Raw genomic sequence first — 27,694 nt, 5'->3', positions numbered from 1 at the left:
ATACTTTTGTCCCAACAAATTCTTTGTAAATGACAGAGATAGCACAATATTTACGTGCAACTTAAAATTGAGGAGCATTTCAGTGTTCGGGCGTAACTCTATCAATACCACACGTCAATGTCACGCTCGCAGCACAACTTAATCGTACAGAGAACCATCTCCACCCAAAAGAGCGCTAACAACCACAGCGCCCCTATTCCTGATCGCCATTTTTAGATTGTAGTACAGGATCCCCTGCTCTCGCTCACCCACCGCCCGTCTGATTAATTTGCTGATCCCGTCGTCACTGGTATCCGTGTAGTAAACACAGCTGTCAGTGTGACGAGATATAGCTACGACGGCATGCGGTACGCTGTCGTGTCGTAAAAGCGTACACATTGATATCTAGTCGAACCGCTTATTTTCTGAAGCCTAGAGGCAGGCACAAAAATATACATAACATGTAATAAAAGCGTATTCAAATGTGAACTATGGACATGGCATGTGATGTAAAACCGCTTTAATAGTGCCTAATTTAGGATTAATTGAAATAAATGCTTTGACTTTGACCTTGACTTCGCATTCTTAATAATTATTTGGTACCGGAACGTAGGTAATTATCTACAATATATTTGGAACTATACATATATACATATTTATTATACATAAAGATTCGTAAACTAATGCTCGAGATTCCGGAAGTACGTGTTGCTTCGTATATTAATTATGAAATTCCACAAAACACATGCCATCACCGTTTCTAATCCAGGAAAGGGTATTGTACACACAATTTTCGCAAGATGAGTTAGGTATTTGGTATATTAAACGGTCTTAATTCCCATAAGGTGATGCTTCGAGTTTCCTTATGCGAACCACTAAGGGGTTTTTTAAGAGGGGAATATCATCTAATAACTTCTCCCGCCTTGGGCGAGGTGATAGGGAGTGTCAGACTCTTACTGACTAAAAACCACCCCGTTTCTACTTCTGCTCTTAAACCCACTAGGTAGTCCGCAGTTTCAAATCTACTGGGTGGTGGTCTGATAGCTCTTCGTTCAAAACGCGATGCGTCGTACGCAGGGGTCGGGTTCTAGTCGAGCGGCGAGCTACCCTTGCTCGCTGTCCGTAGACCCGCACACCACTAAAGGGTGGTATGTATTTTACGAAGGATGTGATCTGGGTGTCTTCAAGGTCCAAGTGAATAGGCTTACTCCAAGTAGGGAGAATTATTGCTTATACTGGCCTATTTTATGTGAAAACCCCTAAACATTGCTGACTATCCATTCGACCAACGAGGTAAAGTCTACTCGTATAATCATATTCCTAATCTGGATATAAGAAATGTAATAGCCAAATAGTCATATTTGGCTATTACATTTCATTTATTTTATTTTCTTAGATACTTATACAAATGTATACAATGTTTAATTATTTCCAAGTTTCTAAAAATAAATATGTTAATGATACTTATACTCGTAATATTTTGTTCTATGAATGTTTTCCTATATGGTGCAGGAAATGAATATTAAATTAAAATTAAACAAAATTTATTTTCCGTAAACGAAACGAAACGGAATGGAATGATAATAATGTGATTTCGTACGATAGTCTTATAGTCTTATACACTTTATATAATATCTTCTTGTTCGAATTTTTAACTTGTTTGTTTTAATTATTTCTCAAAAAGCCGACTGACAATCGCAGCATGTAACACTGTTTGATCTATGCGGTGATAGCCACAAACTATTTGTATTATTCAACATGATATGTATATTTTTTTAAATAAATAAATATATCGGAATTAATATTCAGTGATAATCATGTGTTAATAAAAAAGTTGTGAATTTATTTAAAGTAATTCACAGACATAATATATGACGTATATTGTAACAAATTGGTCAGGAAGCAAAATTAATGAGATACCTTCTCGGTCACCGTTATACATAGTTTTTAAAAACATCAATATATAAAATGTCGCTGCAACTAGTTCCTTTTGCCAGGAAGTGCCCTGAAGGTTATCGGTTATTCCGTAGTTAAAAGGTTATGATTAAGATTGTCGCGATGTAGGTAGAGCACCTGATTCTTGGTTTAGTTAGTAAAATGCGGAGCTCGAGTGGAGTCGCCCTGGCCCGAGCACTTTCGGCAATTCTTTGGTGAGAACGAAGTGACTTTGTTTTTTTTTATATCTAGCTAACCAGTGTAGTGACGTGCATTTAATTGTTACAATAACTAACGTGGGACAGTGAATTTCAGTGTTATTTTTATTTCTTTTTCTGTGTTATAGCAAAATGGACTTTAATTAAAAGGAGTTAGGATCGTTTGGTTCAAAAAGTTAACTGTACTGGAAATTAATTTGGTATTCTTTGTTGTTCGGTTATATTTTTTAATTTGTTTTATTGTTATATATTTAGCTTGCTGTCATTAGTAAGCGGGAGTGCCGGAGAAGGCCGCAGGGTAAGCAAGTACTCCTTCCCAGATGATTTCATATTCGGAGTATCGACGGCCGCATTTCAAATTGAAGGAGGATGGAACGAAGGGGGTAAGATTACTTTTTTTTTTATTGTGTTTTTTTTTACCGCCATGTATTTTTCTCAGTCTTAATAATATAGGGTTAAATTATTACTTATTTTTATTTTAATTTTTTTGGAAGTCTGGGACAGTGTATATTGTAGTATAGAATAGTTTTTTTTATTACGTACATTTATTTGGCTTGAGCTTAACCAGAGGCGTTTAAAATAAGTTGTGATACATATACGATGTCATGAAATCAATTATAGCAATTTTCCATAACTGTATAAATAGACCTTTTTAACTTTTAACCCTATGGTTAACGTGGATTAAAACTTATGGTTTAACTTAGTTATGGATAGTTACATAATAATATTTATTGGTAGTTATGGATTAGATATGGATTAAAAGTGTAACTATGGGCTGCCAAATAACAGGATAATATTAATATTATACTATGAAAAATTAGGGTCATTGTTTGACAAAATAATTATTAGATATTTACTATGCTTTTCGCCGAAATAAATTATTATTGTTTACTGTTGTACAGAGAACTAATTAGTATCCGTAAATAGAGTTATCAGGAGAATTTGTTATTTGTTTGTCACGAACATTAGATATTTGAATAAGTGCGTATAGTCAGTATATTTTGGTAATCATTAAGTTTTCTACGAATAGCCTTGCTTTGTTTGTTACCCGACTTAAAAAAAGAGGAAAGTTCTCAGTTTGACTTGCATTTTGTCACGATCGGCCGAATCGATTTAGATTTTTAAAAAAGTATTTTCAAAAAAAAAACAAGTTTAAATCGGTTTTTTAAACGTATCTTATTGTTTGTTTTTTTAATAATAAGTTATGATATGTTTGTGGAATTTCCAATTGACTTTGACAAACATATCGAATTATGTACGTATCGAATTGTTAGATAACAGGATATAAAAATATTTTTTATACAAAATGTTCTATATACCTAATACTAATTATATAATAAACTAGCTACTAGCGCACGGTCTTATTCACTCTGATCGGTTTCTTATAGCCTATAGCCTTCCTTGATAAATTTTCTATCCAACGCAAAAAAATAATATTATTTACATCGGACCAGTAGTTCCGGAGATTAGCGCGTTTGAACAAAGAAAATACTCTGTGTAGGTATATAATAACAGCTGTATAATAAATCAACTAAGTAGAACTAATTTAACCACCTATTGTTCAACCTTAGTATAGTAGTAGTGGTTTAATTTAAGAACCCCTTGTATACACCCCGGAATTTAAACCTAAAGCGCCAGCCCTGGTGCTTAACAAGTACCTATACTATTAGGCATGTTTCCTACTAGTCAAATTCAATACTTTTTTCGAAACGTCAAAAACGATATTTTCTATGTACTTTGTATGAAATACTCAGATTTTTACGTCATTTTAATAGCAGACTTATTTCTAGAAATTTAGCTAGAAAAAGTATAAAATTAAGTAGTTCATCAAATTTATGAATGAGAGTGTGATTATTTTTGAATATTTTATTGTATTGAAAAGTCGTAATAATTTATTTTTGACCCAGTCATCATCCCTATTATTATATGTCTTTTTTTTCACAGGAAAAGGAGAAAGTATGTGGGATACATATCTCCACAAGCATCCAGAATATACAGCTGATCATTCGAATGGAGATGTAGCAGCTGACTCCTACCATTTGTGGATGGATGACATTGATATGATTAAGAGTATGGGAGTCGACCACTACAGGCTGTCTATTTCGTGGCCCAGGTAAAGTTTCGATATACTAATATATACGGTATAACTTTACACATATGATTGAATTTACAATGATGAAGGAATCACATATGATTTAATTTAGACCACATATTTAGTATCATCTTGGCTGACAATTTACGAAAAATTAGTGAAATATGCCCATTAGTATTTTTCTCTTTGAGCTAATTCAAACACTTTACAAATTCGGCATTGCAACAGCCTTTCTGTATGTCCGTAACATCCTTAGACAACCTACAACATTACAGCTCTTCTGTGGTCAAGGTCAAGGAGCTATTCATATAGAATTGAATACTTGATTTTTTTAACGTTGGTATGTCTGCGTTTGGTCACCACCTTAAATTTATTTATTTTGTATGAAAATATTAATTTCTTAATTTTCGGTTTTAATTGAAATATTTATTTATATTCTGCTCCTGTGGACGAGTCTTATTTGTAGTTTCATTTAAATCATATGAGTGATCTCCATAATGTTAATATAACTTAATATGTTAATGTAACATTATACACATACAATGTAGATAGTATCTATATTGGATAAACTTGATGTAATTAGCATTATTTTTTACTTCGTCCGACTTGAAAACTTTATGTTTGCATAAATTTATTCATGTTAGTAATTTTGGTACTTAGCTTTATGTACGTCAATGGATTTTTTATCAATAATAATGATATATGATTAGCAAGCCCAGGAGCTTAGTTACTAACTGAAAAGGATTTTTCTAATGGTTTAATATAACATTTTCAAATCAGTTATGTACTTAGTTTCGGAGCATACAAACAAACAAACAATCAAAATTTAATCTCTGTAATGTAAGCATAGACGAAATAATAATATCCATACTTTACTAGTTTAATGATCTTTAGAAAAAAAACAAATATCCACTACGCGTGATGCTAATAAAATTCAAGGTCTTATCTTTATGATTTTTAAATCTTAATAAATATCAATGTTTATTAGAGTTAGTAAATGTGATTTTGTTTAGCCAAAGTTATTAAAGAAATTTGCATTTAGATAGATACCTACGAGTAAGTTTTTAGGGGCGCGATGACGTCAGCGATTTTGTTCTTTGATCCTATTTTGATACGATTGCCAATTAACTCGTGTTCACCTACATGCAAGGCCGGTGATAATCATTTCTAAGTTTATGTATGTTTATAGGATTTTAATTCAATTTTGTATAATGTTTTAGAAAAATATTTTGCTAAGAAATGATGGCTGCGTGAAAAAATTACTCTCTCATTATTATAATCATTTTACTATCGGCTTGGTAGATAATAAATAATTTTGAAAATAGAATACAAAATTTAATGACTGAATTGTCATTAGAAAAAAATTTCATTGTCTCTATACAAACTTATTTTCTGTATAATATATTTTACTGATTTCTCTGCTAAATTTTAACATTGCCTGGCATTAAGTATACCTCATATACCAATAATTTATTATTTTTGCTGTACATAAACTAGAAGATTATTAAAAAAAATACCTTCTAAATTTTTCCACGGAACGGACTTTGTAGCTACTTGAGTGGTTTAAATTAAAACAAATTATTTTTCTTAGTAATATATAGTCTATACAAATGTAAATTCAGTAAATGGCAAAACGAACAAAGATGTGACCAGAAAATTGTTCCGCATAAGAAAAAACAAAACAGTTATTGTTAAAAACAATGTAACTGTTGTTTCTGTACCATTTCATCATTATTTACAAAAATAAAAGATTTTAACCTCGAAGTAGAATAATACTAACAGAAATAATTATTTTTCAAAGGAGACTTTGACTAAAAAATAGCCTTTTTTGAGGGGGAAAATCCAATGATTTCTTCCGCCTTAGGCGAGGCAAAGGGAGTGTCAGACTCTTACTGACTAAAAACCACCCCATTCCTACTACTTTTCGATCCGGAGAGCCCCGATAAACCTGCTAGTTAGTCCGCAGTTCCGAATAAACATCAGCAGCTTAGGATTGACATTGAATTTAGAAAAATATGTTTATCTAGAACATTCTTTAATATTGACTTCAAAATGACAAATAATATTGAAAAAACAATTCAAAATTAATAGTTGCTTCCGACTATCATACCTAAATTAATTACTATGTTATCGGATTACTCACGAAACTGTTGGACGAGGTACTCGACTAGTTTCAAGTCATGCCAAAGGCTCATAATCTTAAGCAGCATTCCGCGACACACAGTTACGTGAGTAAGCCGATAACATTATAATTAATTTAGTATGTCTCACAAAAGTTATAATGAAACTATCTCAGAGTTATTTAATGGTTACTTAACCCAGTCCTTAGCAATTGTTTTCCATACAAACTTGTTACTAAGGAATAGTTTAAGTAATCATTAAATGTCTCTGAGTGCGGCAGTATGATACCTAATTTAATTATTACCTTTGTTTTAGAATTCTCCCTAACGCTACGGACAACAATATCAGTTATGAAGGTGCAAAGTATTATCGTACGTTGTTCAAAGAACTCCTAAAAGTTAACATCACTCCTGTAGTCACACTTTTCCACTGGGACATGCCCACGCCACTAATGGACCTCGGAGGTTGGAGTAACCCCGCAATAGTTGATTTCTTTGAGGACTACGCTAGGGTTGCGTTCAATCTGTATGGAGATTTGGTTAAAATATGGACAACTATTAACGAACCTCATCAGCATTGTTATAATGTAAGTACCTACTACATATACAAAGTAGGCAGGTCTGAACTACATGCAGAAGGCTGCGCAATAAGTATAAAGGGTCAATTGTATTTAGAAATGGTCAATCTCTAGCCTAGATCGCCGCCCCCGCACCTCGCCTCATGCCACCATTTGCACGTAGTTCAGACCTGCCAAGATCCGTTGAGAGTACTGTAAGTTATACAGTATAATGTTTTGCTGCGCTGACATGTATAGGAGATAAATTTTATTTAGTTTTGTTTTATTTATCTTTCTTTATTTTAGTTTCAAGTTAGTTTTTATTTCTTTTTAGGTATTTTTAAGTTGTAAATAATTTAGTCATAGTTATTATTCAATTCAGAATCTAAATTAAGTGTATTCATACAAAATGAAACACGCATTATTCAACATAATTAAAGTATATTTATAGTAGAGCCAGTTTTTGATGATATCATTAGTATCCTTGTAATATTTATAGGTAATTCACACACAGTACAATTCAGTTTTCCATTTCTCATTATTTATTTTGTTTCGCATTATAAGTCAATAATAATGATGACATGAAATAGCATATTATGTCATAAGTATTTACATTACTATATACTTACTTTCAGTTGAACATATTTAATGTTATAAATCTAATGTTATTAAAAGATTAGGCTGTATTTTATCTATTTTATATTTCATTGTATTCCTAAACTCTGAAAATACATAACATTGCACTGTCTTATTTTTGTCAATACAATTTAATAATCTTATCTTCTTCTCATCATTGTCTGATTCTGAAATAACGTAGAACGTGTATGTGTATGCCAACAAACCTATTTAGAGTTTATTCAACCGATTTCAAAGTGTATTTCGTAGCAGTAACACTCATTATTGATTGTCTAGGTCTGAACAAACCTTAAATGACAACTCTTTGTTAGAAATACTGGCAAAAAATTTAAATGAACAAAATATTTTATTACAAACTATAAACTCTAGACAAATAAATAAAATTGGAGTGTCTATTTGTAACATTGATATAACCGCTTTTCACTACATGCATATGAATATACATACGATACATAACACCCAAATCACATTTTACTATTTTTGTCTGTCTATCTATTTGTTCCCGTTAATCTCTGAAATAGCTGGATCGATTTTTACGGATAAGTTAGGCTACATTTATTTTAGAAAAAAGAAATCCTAAATTCTGTCAGAAGTCATTCATTATTCTACGCGGACGAAGTCGCGGGCTATTAAAAAATAATTGCCTATATTTATTTGATCTTGAGAATACAGTACTATTTATATGTGAACTATTTATTAATCTTAATCCTTTTGTCTCAGGGTTATGGTCGAGATTACTTTGTACCAGCATTAAAGTCACACGGAATCGGCGAGTACTTATGCACTCACTACATTCTATTGGCCCATGCTCGGGTTTACCGCTTATACGAAAGGGAATTCAAACCTTATCAAAATGGTATACAGATTAATTTTCTATGTACTTTCTCACGTAATCATTCACTTTCGTTTTATTATCGCATTGTTTTGTGTTAATCTATAATAATCCGTTTCACCAATGTTTTACAAGCAACGTCTAATCCTTTATCACCCACGGTGTAATCTCCTCTTGTTATTAATTATATTAATTTGAAAACATTGTTGCTTTTAATTAACTGTCTTGTAAAATATTTACAATTACTTTGACAAAGTACCTTTAGTAATTTATGGGTTATTATGGATATTATGGCATGATTTTTAATTAGAGGTTGTGTTTCAGGGAAAGTTGGTATAACTCTTGATGCGTTTTGGGCTGATCCCAAAGATGCTAATAAACCTGAAGACATAGAAGCTGCAGAAAATTATCTACAAATGCATGTGAGTTATGAACAAAATTCTATTTAGACTTGCTTCACTAATTTAGTTTAATATTATAGTTACATATTATAAACGTGGAACCAATATTGACTTTCAGAAAGTGCCTATTACAGCGTAAAACATTGACTTTTAGATGTCACAAAGCAAACAATAACAAACAATGTTAGTTACAATTCACAAAACAGAACCTCAAAGAATTTGAAAGAAGAAGAGGAAAGTTCGAAGGATTATACATTTAAGGAGCTGAAAAAAAAAATGATAGCAATTGTTTTCATTGCCTAAGTGATAGAGACAGTGAAAGAGATAGCTCTTTCATGACAAACTCATACATAGTTTTTTTTTTATATAATCAATATATATTGATTTATGTATACTATAGTAATCTTCAAACACAACACTACCTCCCATAAAAGCCGTGGCGAATAATTTTAGGAAAGACACCTTATATTTTTGGTGCGAAAAAACTGCAGACAAATCCTTTGTATTTTATATGTTAGTACGTGGGATGCCTAATTACTTATGTGTCGTATTTGGATAAAGATATGAGGCAGTCACTTTAATCTGCCGAACCCATTTTCACTAATAAGGCTCGATGAAGATACACCGACACATTAATATACTTAATTGGTTATGTTCAATATCCCTTATTAATGTTTATTGAGTTCGTTGAACTCGAAATGACATCACATAATAATTTCATGACTAATTTTTGAAGTTATAAATTGTTATATACATACATATCGTCACGCTTTTAATCCCCGAAGGAGTAGGTAAAGGTGCACATTATGGCAAGTCATGCCACTGTGTACACCCAATTTTCACAATTTATGTTGTAAGTCCCATGTAATAGGTGGTGAGCCTATTGCCATATACCGGGCACATTTACAGACTCCGTGCTACCACTGAATTTTTTTCGAAAAACCGAACAAAGCCCAGTAATTTATAATAAATTGTTTGTTTTGTTTTAACAGCTGGGAATATATGCACACCCGATATTCTCGGATTTCGGCGACTATCCTAGTTTTGTTCGTGAACGAATTAACAATATGAGTAGTCTACAAGGATTCTCAAGGTCACGTCTTCCTTATTTCTCTGCTGAAGAGGTTTGTACACTTTAATTATAGTACACTATGTAATTTCCAATTTGAAAATTTACTATGGTATTATTGAAAGGATATCGGTGATAATGTAGGTACTTATTTGTTTATGCCTATTAATTGTTTTGTGTTATAATTTATTTAAGCCTCGGCCCCACTAGGCACATTTGTCGAGCGACATTATTGAAGCTGTTCTTTGTCGTACAGTCTACAGTGTCGCAGCGATGTCGTCTGACATCGCCCGATGTCTTCGGGGACACATGTCGCTCGACAAATGTTCCTAGTGGAGACGAGGCTTTAGGCTATCGAAGGCAAATACGTATTACCATGTCACCTATGTCTGAAGAACAACCTCATTATGAAAAAAAAAACATATGTTCGCAAACACATGCAGATATTGTAAATTTTCTATATCATACCTAAAATCTTTTCAGGTGAAGATGCTTCGAGGTAGCGCAGATTTCTTCGGCCTCAACCACTACACGACATTTTTAATGAGTCCGTCATCAATGGAGCCGGGTTGGGATATCCCCTCTATGGACCAAGACACTGGGGTCAAAATAGAGCAGAATCTATCTTGGCCAATGCCTGGTGCTGACTGGCTTACGGTAAGTTCCTTAATATCTCTTTTTACGGGGTAGAAACGGGAACCTTATTACTAAGACTCTGCTGTCCATTTGTCTGTAGACCAAGCTGTATCTGATAAACCGTCATTCATAGCTGACTAGCTATTACCTTGTCTAGTACTACTGTCTAGTTGACATTTAGAAAGATGGTGTATTTCTATTGCAATTATGACAAAAAAAAAAAAAATATATTTGCCAGAAAATAATGTTGCCTATGCCTATTGCTCGAAGGAATAAATGAGAGAATGTACGCAACGATTCCTCCACGACTCCAATTCTCACTTTAGAAACAATATTCTTAATTATTGTTAACGTTGCGTTAAGTAAATTATAAAACTAACTTCTGTCAGCGGCTTTGCTCGGGTACCCGTGTGATAGAAATATATAGATAATTAATGAGATTCTTCTGCACTCAGTCTACATACTTTGTTGCACTGGCGGCAGTAAGTGCATTCGCTTTCTTAGAATTGTGACTGTGATGAACATAAAAATAAATAATCATTTTTATGACGATAATAATATAACCACATGCTATTTATTTTATGACTGGGTATTGAAATTTATGGCAAATACTTATAAACGATTGCAAATTACGTAAATGTACCTATTTCTTAGAAACTGTTGATTCTTTAGTTATTATTTTATTTTACTACTTTTGATGAGCAGACTTTGAGAAACCATTAGAAATGATTTTGATACAAATTGATTAAATTTATTTGATTATATTTCATAAACCTCAAAAAGGAAAGTTTTAAAAGCAACGCCACGCCTTTTATCCCCGAAGGGGAAGGCAGAGATGCTCATTACGCACGTATTAATGCCGCTATACAATGTACACACCCACTTTTCACCATTTATGTTAGAAGTCCCATGTAATAGGGTGTGAGCATATTGGGAAAGTTTTTATAATAAAATAACACAATTCGGTGTGTAATATCTACTATTTAACATCAACACGTGAGCAAAACCGCGTACAAAGCTATGTAGTTTAGGAACAATTAATTTTAATTGTTAACGAAACAACTTGCGTTGCATTAATAGTTCAGCCTAATATCAGCTACAATTTTGAGCCAAATTACTAATAATAGTTCGTATTTTCCGCAGGTAAATCCGCCAGGTTTTCGCAAACTAATTAATTGGATCGATAATAAGTATAATAGTTTGAAAAAAATCCCTATCATTATAACTGAGAATGGGATGAGTGACAAGGGGCAGACAGAAGACTACGAAAGGGTGTCCTATTTCAACGACTACTTAGAACAAGTCCTACTAGCAATGTACGAAGACGGATGCAACGTTAAAGGATACTTCAGCTGGACTCTCATGGATGATTTCGAATGGAATGATGGCTATACGTAAGTCACAATCTTTTTATATTATGCAACGTCACATCTTTTATCTTCGAAAATGTAGGCAGAGGTGCACATTACGGCACGTAATGCCGCTATACAATGTACACCCACTTTTCACCATTTGTGTTATAAGTCTAAGGATTAACAATACAGACTTCGTGATACCACTAGAAAATTTACTTTGCCGGACCCGGGAATCGAGCCCGAGAAAGCATGTCCGGCAGTTGCACTTGCAACCACTCGACCAACGAAGCAGTCACAATCTTTACCAATACTATAAATGTAAACATGTGTTTGTTTGTTGTGGTGTCCCAGAGAAACGTCCACTTAATCCCCTTAAACATTGTATCAATAAAAATATTACTACAATAATATTTTTTTTACAGGACAAAATTCGGATTATTCAAAGTGGATTTCGACAGTCCATTAAAAACGCGAACACCAAAGCTTTCTGCGCATAATTTCGCCAATATCGTGCGCACGCGCCTCATTGACTTCGACTATATAAAACCGCCTACAGAATTTAATAGATTACTTGAATAGATCCTGAGCCATTTACATTTATTTATGAGTCTAGTTATAGTTTAATTTATGAATTAAATGTAAGCCAACCATTATTAATTTGTTTTATTTTATTACATCAAAGAGTACAATATTCAGTACCTACTTATTTCGTAATCAAGTATCCGTGTCTATATCACAACGATAGACGACTTTTTAAAAAAAAAAACTGAAAAAGATCCTAATAAAACTTAACAAAAATGCTCAACAATGGGCCTTCTGTACAAAAAATGGTGTTTTGCCCAAATTTGGTTTTGCCCACGTTTGGCAGTTAGGTTGGCGACCACAGAATACGTATCAGGTTTATCAGAAAGCGTTTCTGTCGATTCTCTGTTAAATATGTAGTCCCTTAGTCAATTCCTACGACTCTTGCGTGATGAATAGGGGTGGCCACAATAGGGATGTTTCCTAAATTTAATTGTTAGTGTGTCTGGTAGATTAATTCAAAACATTAAACACGTATTTTCTCCTGTCTTACAGAAATACTTTAAAATATGCTACATACATTTTGACATTGTATCTATTCTAAATTACAATTTTATTTGGATCATTTATAAATAATTTAAATTAAATATCTATACATAATACTTAAAAAAATATATATATGTACTCGTATAATCTTGATTTCAAATATCGTGATAAGTCATGATTTATGTATAGGTACTACATTTTTCAGGGAGCAATCTTATACAACTCCAAACTTGCATATCAAAGCATTATTAATGACTGGAACTCGTGTAGTTTTAGTACATTTTAATTGACGTAGATGCATTTATTGTGGTTCTAAATACATTGCATGATTCAACAATTTAATTAGTTTGCATTCGTTGTTTAAACAGGTAAAGATGCAAGCATTGAGGTTAATATTATGAATCAAATCATGGAGATTTAGTAATTAAATATTACTAATCGTGTCTGAGATAAGATAAACAATTAGCATACGTAATTATATGTAGGTTACTATGTACGATACTAAAATGCTTAATGCATGAAGGTTGTATATTGAAGACGTTCATTATACGATATTTGGTATTTATATATTTTTGGTAATTTTGTTACACTTACCAGATGGTAGTTACGGATAACATTAATAACAAAGGAGTTTTATACTAAAGGTCGATTTCAAAGAACTGATCAAGGTTGCTTTTCCACTAGAGATATGCTACGGTACGTTGCTGTAGATGCGTAAGCTACTACAGCTAGATAGTTTAGCATGCTATAATGGATGTGTGCTATGGATGCGTGCTATGGATGTGTGCTATTGATGTGTGCTATGGATGCGTGCTATGGATGCGTGCTATGGATGCTGTGGATGCGTGCTATGGATGCGTGCTATGGAAGTGTGCTATGCATGGCTGCCCTCACTATCCATACATCCAACAGCTACATAGCTTAGTATCAGCAGAAACAGTCACATAGCTTCACCGCTTAGCTATCACATCTTCGTAGCATAGCTACATAGCACATCTCTGTTGGAAAAGCATCCTAAGGCCAAAATAACTTCAGTAGTTACTCTATACCACTGGGACATTCCAACTGTATTTGTAGTTGGAGCAATCTTGTTTCAGTAGATAACTTGGAAAATTATGCACGAACGTCATTCCGACTTTTTAGTGACCTAGTTAGTACTGGTTCACTGTGAATGAACCTCATCAACATTGTGTTAGCGTAAATATAGACAGTACATCACTACATAGTATGAAACAAAATCCCTTTCTCTGTCCCTATGTCCCTTTGTAATCTTTAAAAGTATGCAATAGATTTTGATGCGGTTTTTTTTAATAGATAGAGAGATTCAAGAGGAAGGTTTATATGTATAAAACATGCATAATATATCACCAATGCACCCATGCGAAGCTGGGGCGGGTCGCTAGTCGTATATGTAACTCTCTTAAAACATTTGGTAATCCTGAGCAATTTTTTTTGGTCGCAGCTTTATTAGGTCATGCCGATTTTCTTGCATAAAACAAACAAAATATTTGTAATAGTCTTAATATATACTTTTTGAATTTTGTTATTTAATAGAAAATATCAACTTTCCCATTTACCTAATCGGTTCGTAACTAAGACAAAATATTATATTGTTAAATGTATTATGTCTGATTTCTTCACCAATACAAAGTATTTCTCTCCAATCCCACTATGAACTACGAAACAACTTTCAAGTGAATACGTATTTGAATTTATCGGATACAATCAGTACACTCCCGTTTTCGATATTATCGCTTGTCTACTGCAACACTCGCCAACCAGGACAAGGTCGGGTTACAGATTATGCAATATTTTGCTCCAATTTATTTACCAGTCGATACAAGGTACATTTTACTAATGACCGGAAAAGATAGCTTTGTCTAAAAGTTGGTTTTACGAGTGGAAAATATAAAATGCTACTGTATTACGATTTTCATTAAGGAAACATTCAAAATACATAGTATGAATGATGTTTACTTTTTTCTTAACATTTATGATGTAATTAATGATTGTGTTATAATCAACGGCCCGTGACGGTTTATTTCGGGGCAATACCTTCTTTACATATTATAAAATCGATTTTCTACACAAGTTTAAGCTTGTTTTTGCACCAGAGATTGCTGTGGATGCGTTTGGCTTCCACCAATTATGTTAATTGAGCTTAGCACTGGAAACGGACTTAGCTAAGGTATGTTTTTATATGGAAAGGCTGGTTTCCCTACCGTTTCACGTAGTTTCTCAGATAAAACAGTTTTCTCATTATCGACATACATTACAGACATATATTTATACGACATGCGACAGATAGAATCGTAGGTAATCAGCTTTATATATATAGTTCCTACTTTTAAAGTTGTTGCATAAAATGTTAGAATATTCTAAGTTATATTACCTCAGAACTGCATTGGAATACATCAGAAGAAAGTTTAAATTATAATGTAAAAGTTATTTGAAGAAACGTATTTTATATTTATGAGATGTTTGTATAGTGTTAGCAAAACTTCATGACATAGTTTCGTGCTACATTTTAAGTAACATATTCAAAGGTTTAGGCAAAAACAGATTAGTATTGCATCAGCCAACTGAATGACGCAATAAACAAATTTTTGCTTGAGAATTGACTGATTATTAATATAATTACACACACATGAAGGTTACGTGGAATATTTAATTCCATAGATAGGGATGATGACGGGGTATGAAAATTAAAAATCTTTTTACTCCGTCAGTATAAACTGAAGATTAAATTTGAGATAAAATTTCTCAGAACGAAACTTAGTCTTCGATATAGTAAGGATCTTTTTTTCGATCTGACATATCGCGTGACGTCACTTTCAGGTACATTTTATACGTAGAAATGACGTTTTTACTGTCTAATATTGTTTCATTACCTTACTGACGGACTAAATATTTTTAATTTTCATACCCCGTCATCACCCCTATTGCTCTTAGCTGTACATGATGACGGACTACCGTCATCATGTGTCAATGTAAAGGGTTACTTCGCTTGGAGCCTAATGGATAATACAAATTTGAATGGAATACGACGGTAATAGATAGGAAATGTGTTGATTTTTTTAAAGGAAATTTTATTTGGTACTAGCTTCTGCCCGCGACTCCGTCCGCGCGGATGTCGGTCTTCGCGTGGAAGTTTTATTTCTCCATTTTGAGTAACTCTGACAACGACATCTTATAAATATTTATTGGAACCAAATACGGCGAGGCCCATAGTAATTAAGGAGATCCCTCTATTGAGCTACTGCTGTTGAGCAGAATAAAACTGAAAAATAAAGATTTTTTTCTACGTATTTTTCCAGGATAAAAAGTAACCTATTTTATGTCCAGGATAATAAGACATAATTATACCAAGTTTCATCGAAATCAAACCGTTAGTTTTCACGTGATGCCTGAACATATATAGACAGACAGACAAAAAAATTATAATCACATATTTGGGTTTGGTATCGATCCAGTAACACCCTGCTATTTATTTTTTCTATATTTTTAATGAGCAGAATTGACCCTTCTACAGATTTATTATAGCCCGCGACTTCGTTCGGCAAATTTTTGGTTTTAACCACATAGTTCCCGATTTCCCGGGATCTCGGGATGTGGAAGATATTCTAGGGAACTCCTCAAAAATCAACATAATGAGCTCTGCGTTTGAATTTAATAGATGTATACTCACTTAGGGCATTGAAAAAATAGATTAAAAACGGACTTAAACTAAAGAAATATTATAATCTTTCCGAACTTAAGATGAAAACTAACTTAAAACTAAAGAATTAAAGAAAGCTACGAATTACGAATTTATAACAATTAAAAAAGAAATTATATTACAACCTATCCTCAATGCTATTACAACCAATCTTAAACTAAATAATTTAAAAGAGACGACTTAAATCTAATTAATTTATAAATTATAGACTTACAATTTTATTAAACAAACTAACTACAGTAACTACTAATAATCGATATCAAACTAAACCTACGTTAAATAATTTAACCAGAAAACCAGGAAAACTCAACAAATAAACTTTTTAATAGACAAATACAACGAAACCAATTTAGAATACACGAAACAGCAGGACCACTGCAGACAAATAATCATACGACTTATAGTACACTATTTCCACAACAGTACCGAAGCGCTCGGCCGATACCCAACCAAATGAATGTAACGAAATTTAACGTTTATTTTTATTTTTTTAAATAAAAACTATCCTATGTCCTTTCTAAGGTTCTAAACTATATCTGTACCAAATTTCAACCAAATCCGTCAAATAGTTGCGGAAATTAATGATGCTTATACCAATAAGCATAGAATAGTGTTCGACGTGATTCTTTAATTTGACATAACTTTTTTATTTATGAACCGATTGACATGAAACAAACACTAAATGTAAATTTAAGCATCCCACAATATATTCGTGAAAACCGCATCCAACTCGGATCAGCCGTTTCTGAGATTAGCGCGCACAGACGAACAGACAAACAGACAAACAGACAAACAGACAAAAAAAAAGTTAATTACATTTTTGGGTTCGACATCGACATAACAATAACCCCTGCTATTTTTTTTATTTTTATTTTCAATGTACAGACAGCACTTTTCTACGATTTTATTATATGTATAGATTTCCTCGTAAGGAAAAGTGTTTCATTAATTTAATTGTGCGTAGGCGTTTGAGTTTTTGTACTTATTGTCTACTTGGTTGAAATGTCAATAAACAAAATTTCAAATTGTTATAATTAACGAATTATTATTAAAATTAAGTTTGAGTATAACAATATTATTTTAACTTCTGATTGATTATTTTGCAGGGAGGAATTCGGTATCATTTTTAAAGATACTAAATGCAAAAAGACCCCTGTCTAGAGTTCAAGTTTATCAGAGATCGTTGCTGCTTAGTCTTTCTCAATCCGTAGCGTCTTAGTCACTTTGTAGAACATCTTTTTTGTAGAGGTTATGACAGAATTAAATGTATTCCATGCTACGCCACCACACGACTTGTCTTCATTAATAAAATGAATATTTTTTTAAATAAATCACAATCACAATTATATTCAAACTGATTACTAAAGATTTATACCAATCTTAATTGCGGTATATAAAATATCATGTTTATTCAATACGTAAATAAACTGGGAGAGGTATTAAAGGCGAGGCGTTTCGTCATGTCTTGACGACCTTAGACAAAATACCAGGAACTGGATTGTTTCAGTAATGCATGTTTTGTGGGCGTAACTTAACTTAGGACTAGATCATAAAATAAGCTGCGGACTACCTAGCGGGTTTAACGGGGCTCCGGCTCGAAAAGCAGGAATAGGAACGGCGTGGTTTTTAGTCAGTAAGAGTCTGACACTCCCTCTCGCCTCGCCCAAGGTGGAAGAAGTCATTGGATGACTTTCCCCCCTAAAAAAGATCGTAAAATAAGTTTACTTTGATAAGAATTACTTTAAAAAATCTAGTATATTTTTATTGTTATTATTTTGAATGACATAGACACCTTCGTGCAAGAATCACACATTTGGCCAGTAGTATTTTAATAAAAATAACTAGATTTTTTCAATTAATTGTTTATTCAGGTAAATTGCGATGTCGTCTATCGAATAACAGTTTGTTTTACACCTTAAATTAGTACAAAATTCTCTGTATTTGAAGGGCTGTAAGCTAATAAATATATATGTACTACCAATAGGTGAAAGTATTCAAATACAATGAACAATTTGGTTAAATTGAAAATTCCTTGTACAGGACTTCAAATTTCAATGCGATCACCCAATTCTTGAGGCAAGATATTTCGACTCAAATGTTCGACAATCTATGGGGAATACCTGGCATACTTAGGTAGCAGAGGTAGTAGTGGTTTCATGGAAACATATTATGCGACATTCGTGATCCTTATGGAGTAAAAAATGGAATGTGTATTGGTAATGAAAACATTCTTAGGACAAAAGCTGATAAAAAGCCCGTAGATCCAGATGTTGACAAATAAATAAAATAATACATACATCTAAATGCCAAAAACCATTATGGCTGAACTGATATGTTTACATTCATTAAGTCATAAAATTCTGCAGTACTCTAGCCAATTTTGTGTTTAATCTATTATGCAATGCCTCTGATAATCGTAACCTTCCAAAACCAAATTCAAACTTAAATCAAGTTTCAAATACTAAATACAACATAATAATATATAAACTAAACTAATAATTCAAACTACTTAACAGCTCCAATGGCATAATCATAACTGTTCGGCGGTTGCAACAAACAGCTTAACACCGAAGTGAGGACATTAATGGGAACCTGTTTACCCGACCAAACACAGTCGGCCGGTACCTAAATACGATCGTTTTACTACTAATTGCTTCTCTATTTAGTCGGTTAATAGACTTGCAACAAGTTCGCGGCTATTGTTAGCTCATTATCGCTTTTAAATAGCCGCCGTGGTCTAGTCTTTATCTTTGTGTTTTAAGTCAGGCTTGAGATTTCCTTTATACGGACTGTTTGCGATGCGCTGATTAAAAGATTCTCTTTATTAGCTTTGTAGCCGCTAATTAGGTTCTAACATTTTTTTATTAATAAAAGGAGGATGGAGACTGACTTTATATTTTTTTCGTTTTAACATATTAAACGCCGTGTGGGGTAAAAGTGACCGGTGCTAGCGGAGGATTTGCATTCAACAGATTTTTGTTGGCAGTCAAAGTCTTAAAGTTAAATAAGTGTAATACCTAATTTAGTAGGCTCTTCAACATTCACATTGGTACGCACCAAACCTATCAAACCATTCAATGGGAGCCAGAAAGCGAAAAAGGTTGTTCTTTAAAAGATGCTAGTTAGGTATGATATTATACCACGAATCCGAAATTAAAGAAGTAAGAAGACCGACTTTTGATTACGCGTTAACTGCCACGTAGATCATCGGTGACCTACGTTAGTGGAGGATTTGCCTTCAACAATTTTCTAATGGCAGTTAAAGGCTTAATAAATCATATGTTTTCCTGCAAAACATTCAACTCAAACAATAACATCTTTAATACAAGTGACACTTGAACAAAACCACACAATTTATCCAAAGCTGGCACATAAATCAAAAACTCAATAGTTTCGAAGCCAAAGATACAGAACCTAACTTAGTTCCAGTTAGGTCAGCTATTTCTAAAGTTCACATTTCCTATTCTCTCACCCAGACGGCAATCGTTCCGTAAATTGAAATAGACTGTGATATTCTGCAACGGGATTGGGATCCATATTAAAGTATTGGCCTGTTTGTTTTCTGACACAGTTATTTTTGAAACCGCGACCCAGTTCCTCTTTGTATTTTGTTATTTGTTAAAGGTTGTCGTGGAAAGTCGCGTGATGACGATAAAGTAGAATACATTGCTTGTCACTAATGATGAGGATAATGATGTCTGGATACTCGAAGACTTTTATCTTAGATAATAGTTTTATAAAAAGTCCCATTTTTTTGACGGGGCCAATACCTAAGGCACTTGGACGTTTGTTAAAAAATAGGACGCGCGGGATTTTTACCTCACTAAAACTTCCCCGGTGGTCACCTTCTGAACCTAAAAGAGGAAATGGGTCCTTTTAGTACACCAACCCCGGAGTCACCACGGTGCAACACCTATTTTTAGCACTTTCCTATGGAGACCTACATCCTTAATAGGAGACGTTTTACATAATAATAACATAATTAGTAGATTGAGCTTCTAAAAACCGCGAGTTTGAAAACAAATAATTAATTATTGCTGAATACATATACACCTAGTATGTATAGTGATTAGTGAAGTTCCAATTGTTAAAAATAAAATAAATAAGCCTTTTACTACATTCCCTTGATAACAATGATACATATCGATTGAAATAATTTACCCATACAAGTTCCGATTGTTAGCCCTACGTAATAGGGCGCGAGTCTATTGATACTATTAATCAATACTTCAACATGACCGTTATTATGTCCCATTCGAGATTAGTCCCATAACGATTACTGCTACAATGTCGATAGATAACAGCTGTTCATGTATTATTCATTGATTTTATTAATTTTAATATAATTTATTGCAATTATTCTCATATTTAGATTGGTATGCCGTTAGATTATCGATAGTAGAATAGAGTGCGGGTACCTAATAAACTGTGTGAAGATTATTTAATTAAGGCCAACAAGTACATTTGACCTTCAGTAGGGTATAATAAAAATGAGTGCAACGCGCGTTTTAGGTACTTTTAAGGTCACTTTAGTTAAAGTTATGACTTTCATGGTCGATATAATTGACCATGACCATGGTGAGTTAAGTTGTTGGTGAATTCTTAGCCATAAATCAACATTATCTTTTAATTTATCTAAAAGGTTTTTGGATAGTGAGTTCATTGATCCCTTCGAAGGTAATAGGTATGAATGTGACATTGCGTCTGACGGTGATAGATTGGTTTTGGAAAATACTTTACACCACACTAACAATAATGTTATCGGGAAAAGCTTAGCAAAAGTTAGTTTTTTTATTATAATTTTCATGAAATTACTACATAGATTAATTATTATGTTATAGCAGCATTCATTGACGATGGTCGCGCTGCTACTGTACTGGAGTACCTATAATCGCCGCGTCGCGTGTCGCAGAATTCTGCTGAAGAATATGAGTCTCTAGCATGGCTTGAAACTAGTCGAGTTCCAAGTCAAATAGTTACGTGAGAAAGCCGATAACATAATATTTATATTTTTTTAATTTCCGCGTAATTAAATCTTGCAATATTTCTGATTAAGTACATTACTGAAATACATTTACAGACTACAATAAAAACTTTTGGATTGTCTCAAAATATGATTAATTATTATCCTAAGGCCCCTAGTGTCGTGTTTTATTTTTATATTAATTTATTTTCGCCGTAAACTAGTTACGGCCTTTAGGGAAAGACCGTTCCTTTATTCAATTATGTGTAGGGAATTGGTTTAGAATTGAAACAAAAACAATGAAAGTGTATTTACGTTTAACCTTTACAAATGGCGGATTAAATTAAGGATTTAAAAATAATATATTTTTTTGCATAGTGTCATGTCATGTGTATGTGAACTTGTATATTTGTAAACGCACCCACGACGCAGGACAAAATCCTATTGTGGGGCAATGTTTAAAAAAAAGAAAGAAAAAGAAAAGGTGTGGTCAGTGAAAACTACTGTATTAATTATTATGTTATCGGCTTAATAATTCATTTAGTATGTCTCACGAAAGTTATAATAAAATTATAACTACTGTAATCAATTTAGGCTTGAAAGATTCTCTAATGATTAAAAACTCGCCTTTTATTACATGTTTACGTCTCGTCACGCAGCCTTCTATATCGCTTTAAGTAGTAGCAAGTAAAGTAAGTAGTAGTAGTTGAAGTAGAGCATTTCTCCATTACGGTACGTGAGTTAGCCGTGATATTTTAGTTAAATTTAGTATGTCTCACGATAGTTTGTATAAAAATATTTGCAGAATAATAAATAACATTCTATCATCAAGTTAAACCACCACTCTAATTAAAAAAGCCGAAATAAAGATTATGTTTAATGTCTCAAACAAAAGACATTTCAAAAAGGCATCTTCAAGGACATAAATCATTAAAGCAAGAGATTAAAACCCTCGAAGTTCAAAATTTTTCATTCAATTAACCACTCAACGCCTCTTAAAATCATCTTGATAACCACTTTACCCTTTTTAATGAAAACTTAATCACTGGCCGACGGAATTATTTTAAACTGGAAGAGGGTTTTGCTATTTTTATATAAAAAGCCATCTAAAATTGATTCTAATTAAGACTTTCACATCAACATACAATCTACAAGAAAAATCGCTGGTATGTAAACAGAACGCTCCGAAAAACGCAAACTACAACATAACAAGGTAGTTTAGATCGCAGCCAACTTTGTCAAAGGTCAGAGAAGACAACATAATCTCATCACAACTATTTTATTGAAAAGGGTACATAACGATACACCGATAATTGGATGTATTTTTCTAACTGGTACATCAACTAGTATGGATCCCAAGCTGGACGAGTTACTACACTATGTAGTAACTCGTCCAAAGATCAAACAAGAACTTATTTAAATGTATATTTTCGTTGGTGGAGTCCTTGAGCTTACGTGTGGGAGAGCCATGCTTTAACTTCCTAATGTTTCGGGTATCCATGGGCGGCGGTGATTGCTTACCATCAGGTTATCCGTCTGCTCGTATACCGGCTTGTACCATAAAAAATGAAGGAATTGAAAATTAAACAGTCATGAATCAACAATACTAAGATTTAAAAAAACTTATTGACACAAACACCACATAACATCCTCATTACAATTACGAGTCCTTACAAAACTAAATAGCAAAACGTTTCCAATCTCTTCCCTCAACTAAACTTATCTAAACGCTTTTCATTCTCATCTGGGGTTTAACAAGAAACTTTTCGCGCTACTTGTGACCGTCAAGGGAGCAGGGTTAGGTACCTCTCCTTTCGCCATTAACTCAAACAGAGTCCAAGTTTCTTGGGAGTTAGTTTCACGGCCGACTCAATGGCTCGAAACGTTTCAATATTCAGTGAAATTTGTTTATTTGGTTCCGATCCGTATTTTGTTTGTAGCACATACTTAATTTTACGTATGTCCCTTTATTGTTTGATATGAATTATTTATTGTGTTTGTTTTTTCTGGAGTATTATATTTCTAGTACCTATGTCAAGTTAAAGTTGATCATATTTTAACTGAAAATATACCCGGTTTTAACGTCGACAATTTCGATAACATCATTTAGCCATTAAGGTGCTCCCACACAGCAGTTATATAACGTTATACAACACTGTGTAACAATATAACGTTTGCAATAGCGTGTAACATACTCTACAATTACTGTTATAATTTGTTTAAACACAAATGTTAAATCAGTCTCTAAAGTTATATAACTGCTGTGTGGGAGCACCTTTAGCTAATTTAGTAAAGAACAATGGAAGCAAAATACTATCAACAAACAGTTGAAAGCGACAAGATTAAAAAATCAGCGTCTATAATTAAACTTTTAACGCTTATATCAGATCTTTTACTTTAGACTAGTATTTACATATACCTTAGCTTACTACCACCTTTTAAAGGCATTTCTTAGTGAAGAAAGGCGCTTTATTTCTTATTTCCCTCTTAATTAGTGGGTATTAGCAGTCGGTGGAGCTAATTAAACCAAGCGTGTAATGATCACAATTAAAACGAAGCGTTTGTGGAAGACCTCAAGTCGTTTGTTATAGGAAAGGGAAGTGTGAGCGTCTGTTAATAATAATGTATTGTGTTTGCAAAACATGATTGTTTTTGATGAAGATCTTTAATTTGATAATAGTGCTTTTTCTTTTCCTTTGATTTTAATTTTATATTCTGTATTTTTTAATATTTTCTATTCAGTGCGCTTAGTACGAGTTTGTTTTACGTTTAGTTTAGATCGAAATGAGAGCGCGTTCGGCTCTCCGATTGGTTGGTGAATTCGCACCGACTAATTTTTGTTTAACGTAAAGCCAAATTATACTAAGGGAACTATATATTTTTATGTAGTTTTAGGACATAATAGACATTGTCTGATTAAAACAAAATCGGATTAAACGCTTAATTTCTCTTACATTACTTAAATGTTACTTATTACAACTCTAGAGAGATATTCCAACCTCTGTAGACATAAAACAACTTTCCATTTCCGTTCCAGACCTAAGACGAACAATTTCAAAGATCTGACAGTTTCAACAACTCTTTGATCGTCAAGCTCTGTGATAAGATTGATTATCTAACTTGGATACCTATGAGGAATGGAAATGACAGAAACAAATCTGTGATATCTTTCACTTTCTTTCATTTCTTTCATTCATTTCTCAATAAATACAATTTAGGTACTAAATCGATCCTGATGAGATTTATTACATGGCCTAAGAAAAGCAAAATTCTGCCATAAGTCTTTATAATATGCCGACAAAGTCTCGGAGAACAGCTAGTAATTTATAAATCTAGATTTCGTCACGATGTTTTTACTTCACCGTATATCAAGTTGTCTAAATAAATGCTAAAGTTTGTATGTTTGTTACTCTTTTGCTTCAAAAAGGCTGAAAGAGTCGAGATGAAATTTGGAACAAGTGTAGATTATTATCTGGAATAACACATAGGTAACTTTTTATCTCACGGGTACACGGTGAAGGCGGGTTACCGCTAGCGGGTTTACCGGGGCTCCGGCTCAAAGAGCAGTAACCTTAGTATGATTTTGATTACTAAGGGTACAGAAGTAAGAACGGGGTGGTTTTTTGTCAGTAAAAGTCTGACACTCCTTTTCAAGAGAAGTTATAAGATGATTTTTCCCCCTTAAAAATAAAGGCGCAGGAAAGCTAGTACTACACATAAGTCATATTGGACAGAGAAGTGGACACCTTTGGGCTTTAGACAAGTTTGTATCTAAATATTTTTTATTACATAAATAGCTAGCCCTCAATCATGAACCCATATGACAAACAGTTTGATAAACAATAGTCTAAATAATCATGGAATATATCACATTTGTACCTATGATGTAAACATCTCATTATATTGTCCAAGATTTCCGTACTTCCGTTCGAAGGTAAATAAATACCTTAATTTGATTCAATGCTTAGTTTTGGGTAACTATGTCTTCTTTATAAGGAGACATTAATTATTACCTACTTAGAATATAATAATCTACAGGAGGTGTGTGAAGACCGCTCATTGTACTCTAATTACTATTACAATGTAAATGTGTTTTATGTATGCAATAAAGTATAAAATAAATAAATAAAAAAAATTAAGTATTAAAGTCATCCAATAGCTTTGTCCGCCTTCGTCAAAGCGAGAGGGAGTGTCAGACTCTTACTGACTAAAAACCACCCCGTTCCTACTGCTGCCCTTCAAGCCGGATCCCCGGTAAACCCGCTAGGTAGTCCGCAGCTCCGGAAATTATAAGATAACTGGTGATAGTGGCCTGGGCAATGGTACACAATTACACATGTATGTACCTATAGGTACTCACACCTCTGCCTGATTCAATGATTTGAAGTGTGACGTTATGTATTCCGACGTTACATAATATGTTATATATATTTCATTTGTCACATTCCAATATAAATTCAAGTTATTTCCGCCCTCATTCAATAAAAACTTCTATAATATGTGAAGTAATAATAACACGGAATCTCGCGTCAACCGTACCTCGTGACCGGATTTGATCTTGATTCATACTACCGCTTACAATTCCGGCTCCCTACATTTATATTTCCATAATTATATCAATCGTTTAACGTATAAATTAAATGTTTATGTTGATTACATGTTTTATTGTTTTTATGTTAATTGTATTTGTGTTTGTATTTAATTTATTATAGTTGCTAGCGTGGGTAAATATTTTCAAGGTCACATATTTAAGTGCTGGGGCAAATTATAGGGTTTTATATACCAATTAAATCATAGACACATTAAAAATATTAATTTTATACAATTTTAATATTTTGCATCAATACACTCAACCTTAACCACATAATGGTCTTTACTACAATAACAAGACAGTGAGACAAATAACACCAAAAAATATGTGCAAAATAATTGACAAAAATACCATTCCAGTGACTAGAAATATATTGGAACCTCTCAATACATATTTCTCAAAGGTTTGTGAACATGGACGCCTTTTTTTCTCCGCAGTCTCATCAATCAAACGGCCTGAAATCGTTCGGACGAATATCCCATAACTGATGGGCTTACATTCTGTTGTACGAATGTGTGCTTAACTAGAATATATGGAAAGCGGGTAAAATATCCCATAGATAACAATATAAAATACAAGGAATACATACAATGTTTAATACTGATGAAATGAAATAATTACTGACAAAAAAATATTCTCAAACTTCAAGTTTTCTTTCTGAAATATCTAATATCAATTATTAAAGTTTTATTTTTACTCTAGTTTTTAGATCTAGTTTACCTAAACAAAATATTCTAAAGGTCATAACACACATAACAAGGTTTGGAATTGTGGTTACCGCTAGCTGCCAGCGTGCTTACGGCGCGCCGACTGCGAGCTGCAAGCTCGCAATGTGACGATGATTCACTTCCTGGCGGGCGGTTCGCCACGACTACGACTCAAGAAGACCGCGCGCGGGCCGCTATCATACGACATTCGATTTAAATTTCAAATTCAATGACAAGTTAATTGCTGAATTTGACCGGTTCTCGTTAAAAATTGCTTTTAACGAGAACCGGTCAAGCCACGTACGTAATTGTAAAAATGGGTCCAAGATAAGCAATCAATACAAATCTTTTAAGATAAGGTCTACATTAGAGATCATGCAACTACAAAAACACCGGTTTCGTTCTAGTACTTTTGAAGGCATAACGACGTATGTTTATGTTTTGCCTCTTCTGCCCATAATTAGCATGATATTATGTATCGGCCCAGAAATGAAAGGAATCTATACTCCGTAAACAGTATCCTTGTATTGCGTGCGCATATCATGAGTCAGATTGTCAGACTAGCTGACGTTGACATAACCATCGATCATTGTTAGTAAACTGAGCTTAATTAACACGACCAACCAAATGTATCCATTAAACAGAGTATAAAGACCATACATATTATACATATGTGTGTTAAGTCATATCGTTAATGGGAATTATGTAGCAAAGCTCAGTTGTGCATCAATCTGAGGCTAATAAGCAGTGTAATGTAGCACATCAACGTGAACAAAGCGTGATATCGACGGTGGAATTACTGGCTTCTTTGGCTAAA

At 33.3% G+C, this 27,694-nt stretch overlaps 1 protein-coding gene across 1 annotated transcript; it reads left to right on the top strand.

Annotated features, from left to right (window-relative positions):
• The first annotated feature begins 1,985 nt into the window (after positions 1–1,985).
• On the top strand, positions 1,986–12,483 carry LOC118268569 (myrosinase 1). The gene is made up of 10 exons (XM_035583107.2): positions 1,986–2,129; positions 2,388–2,515; positions 4,077–4,245; positions 6,661–6,931; positions 8,258–8,393; positions 8,694–8,791; positions 9,763–9,894; positions 10,323–10,496; positions 11,619–11,869; positions 12,253–12,483. Exons 1-10 carry the CDS (start codon positions 2,077–2,079, stop codon positions 12,407–12,409), a joined length of 1,569 nt encoding a protein of 522 aa, XP_035439000.2. The 5' UTR covers positions 1,986–2,076; the 3' UTR covers positions 12,410–12,483.
• Positions 12,484–27,694: the final 15,211 nt, after the last annotated feature.

Source organism: Spodoptera frugiperda, chromosome 29 (assembly GCF_023101765.2).
Source record: "Spodoptera frugiperda isolate SF20-4 chromosome 29, AGI-APGP_CSIRO_Sfru_2.0, whole genome shotgun sequence".
Lineage (NCBI taxonomy): Eukaryota > Metazoa > Arthropoda > Insecta > Lepidoptera > Noctuidae > Spodoptera > Spodoptera frugiperda.
The sequence above is the reverse complement of the archived record's forward strand: the minus strand, read 5'-3'. Positions and strand labels throughout refer to the sequence as shown.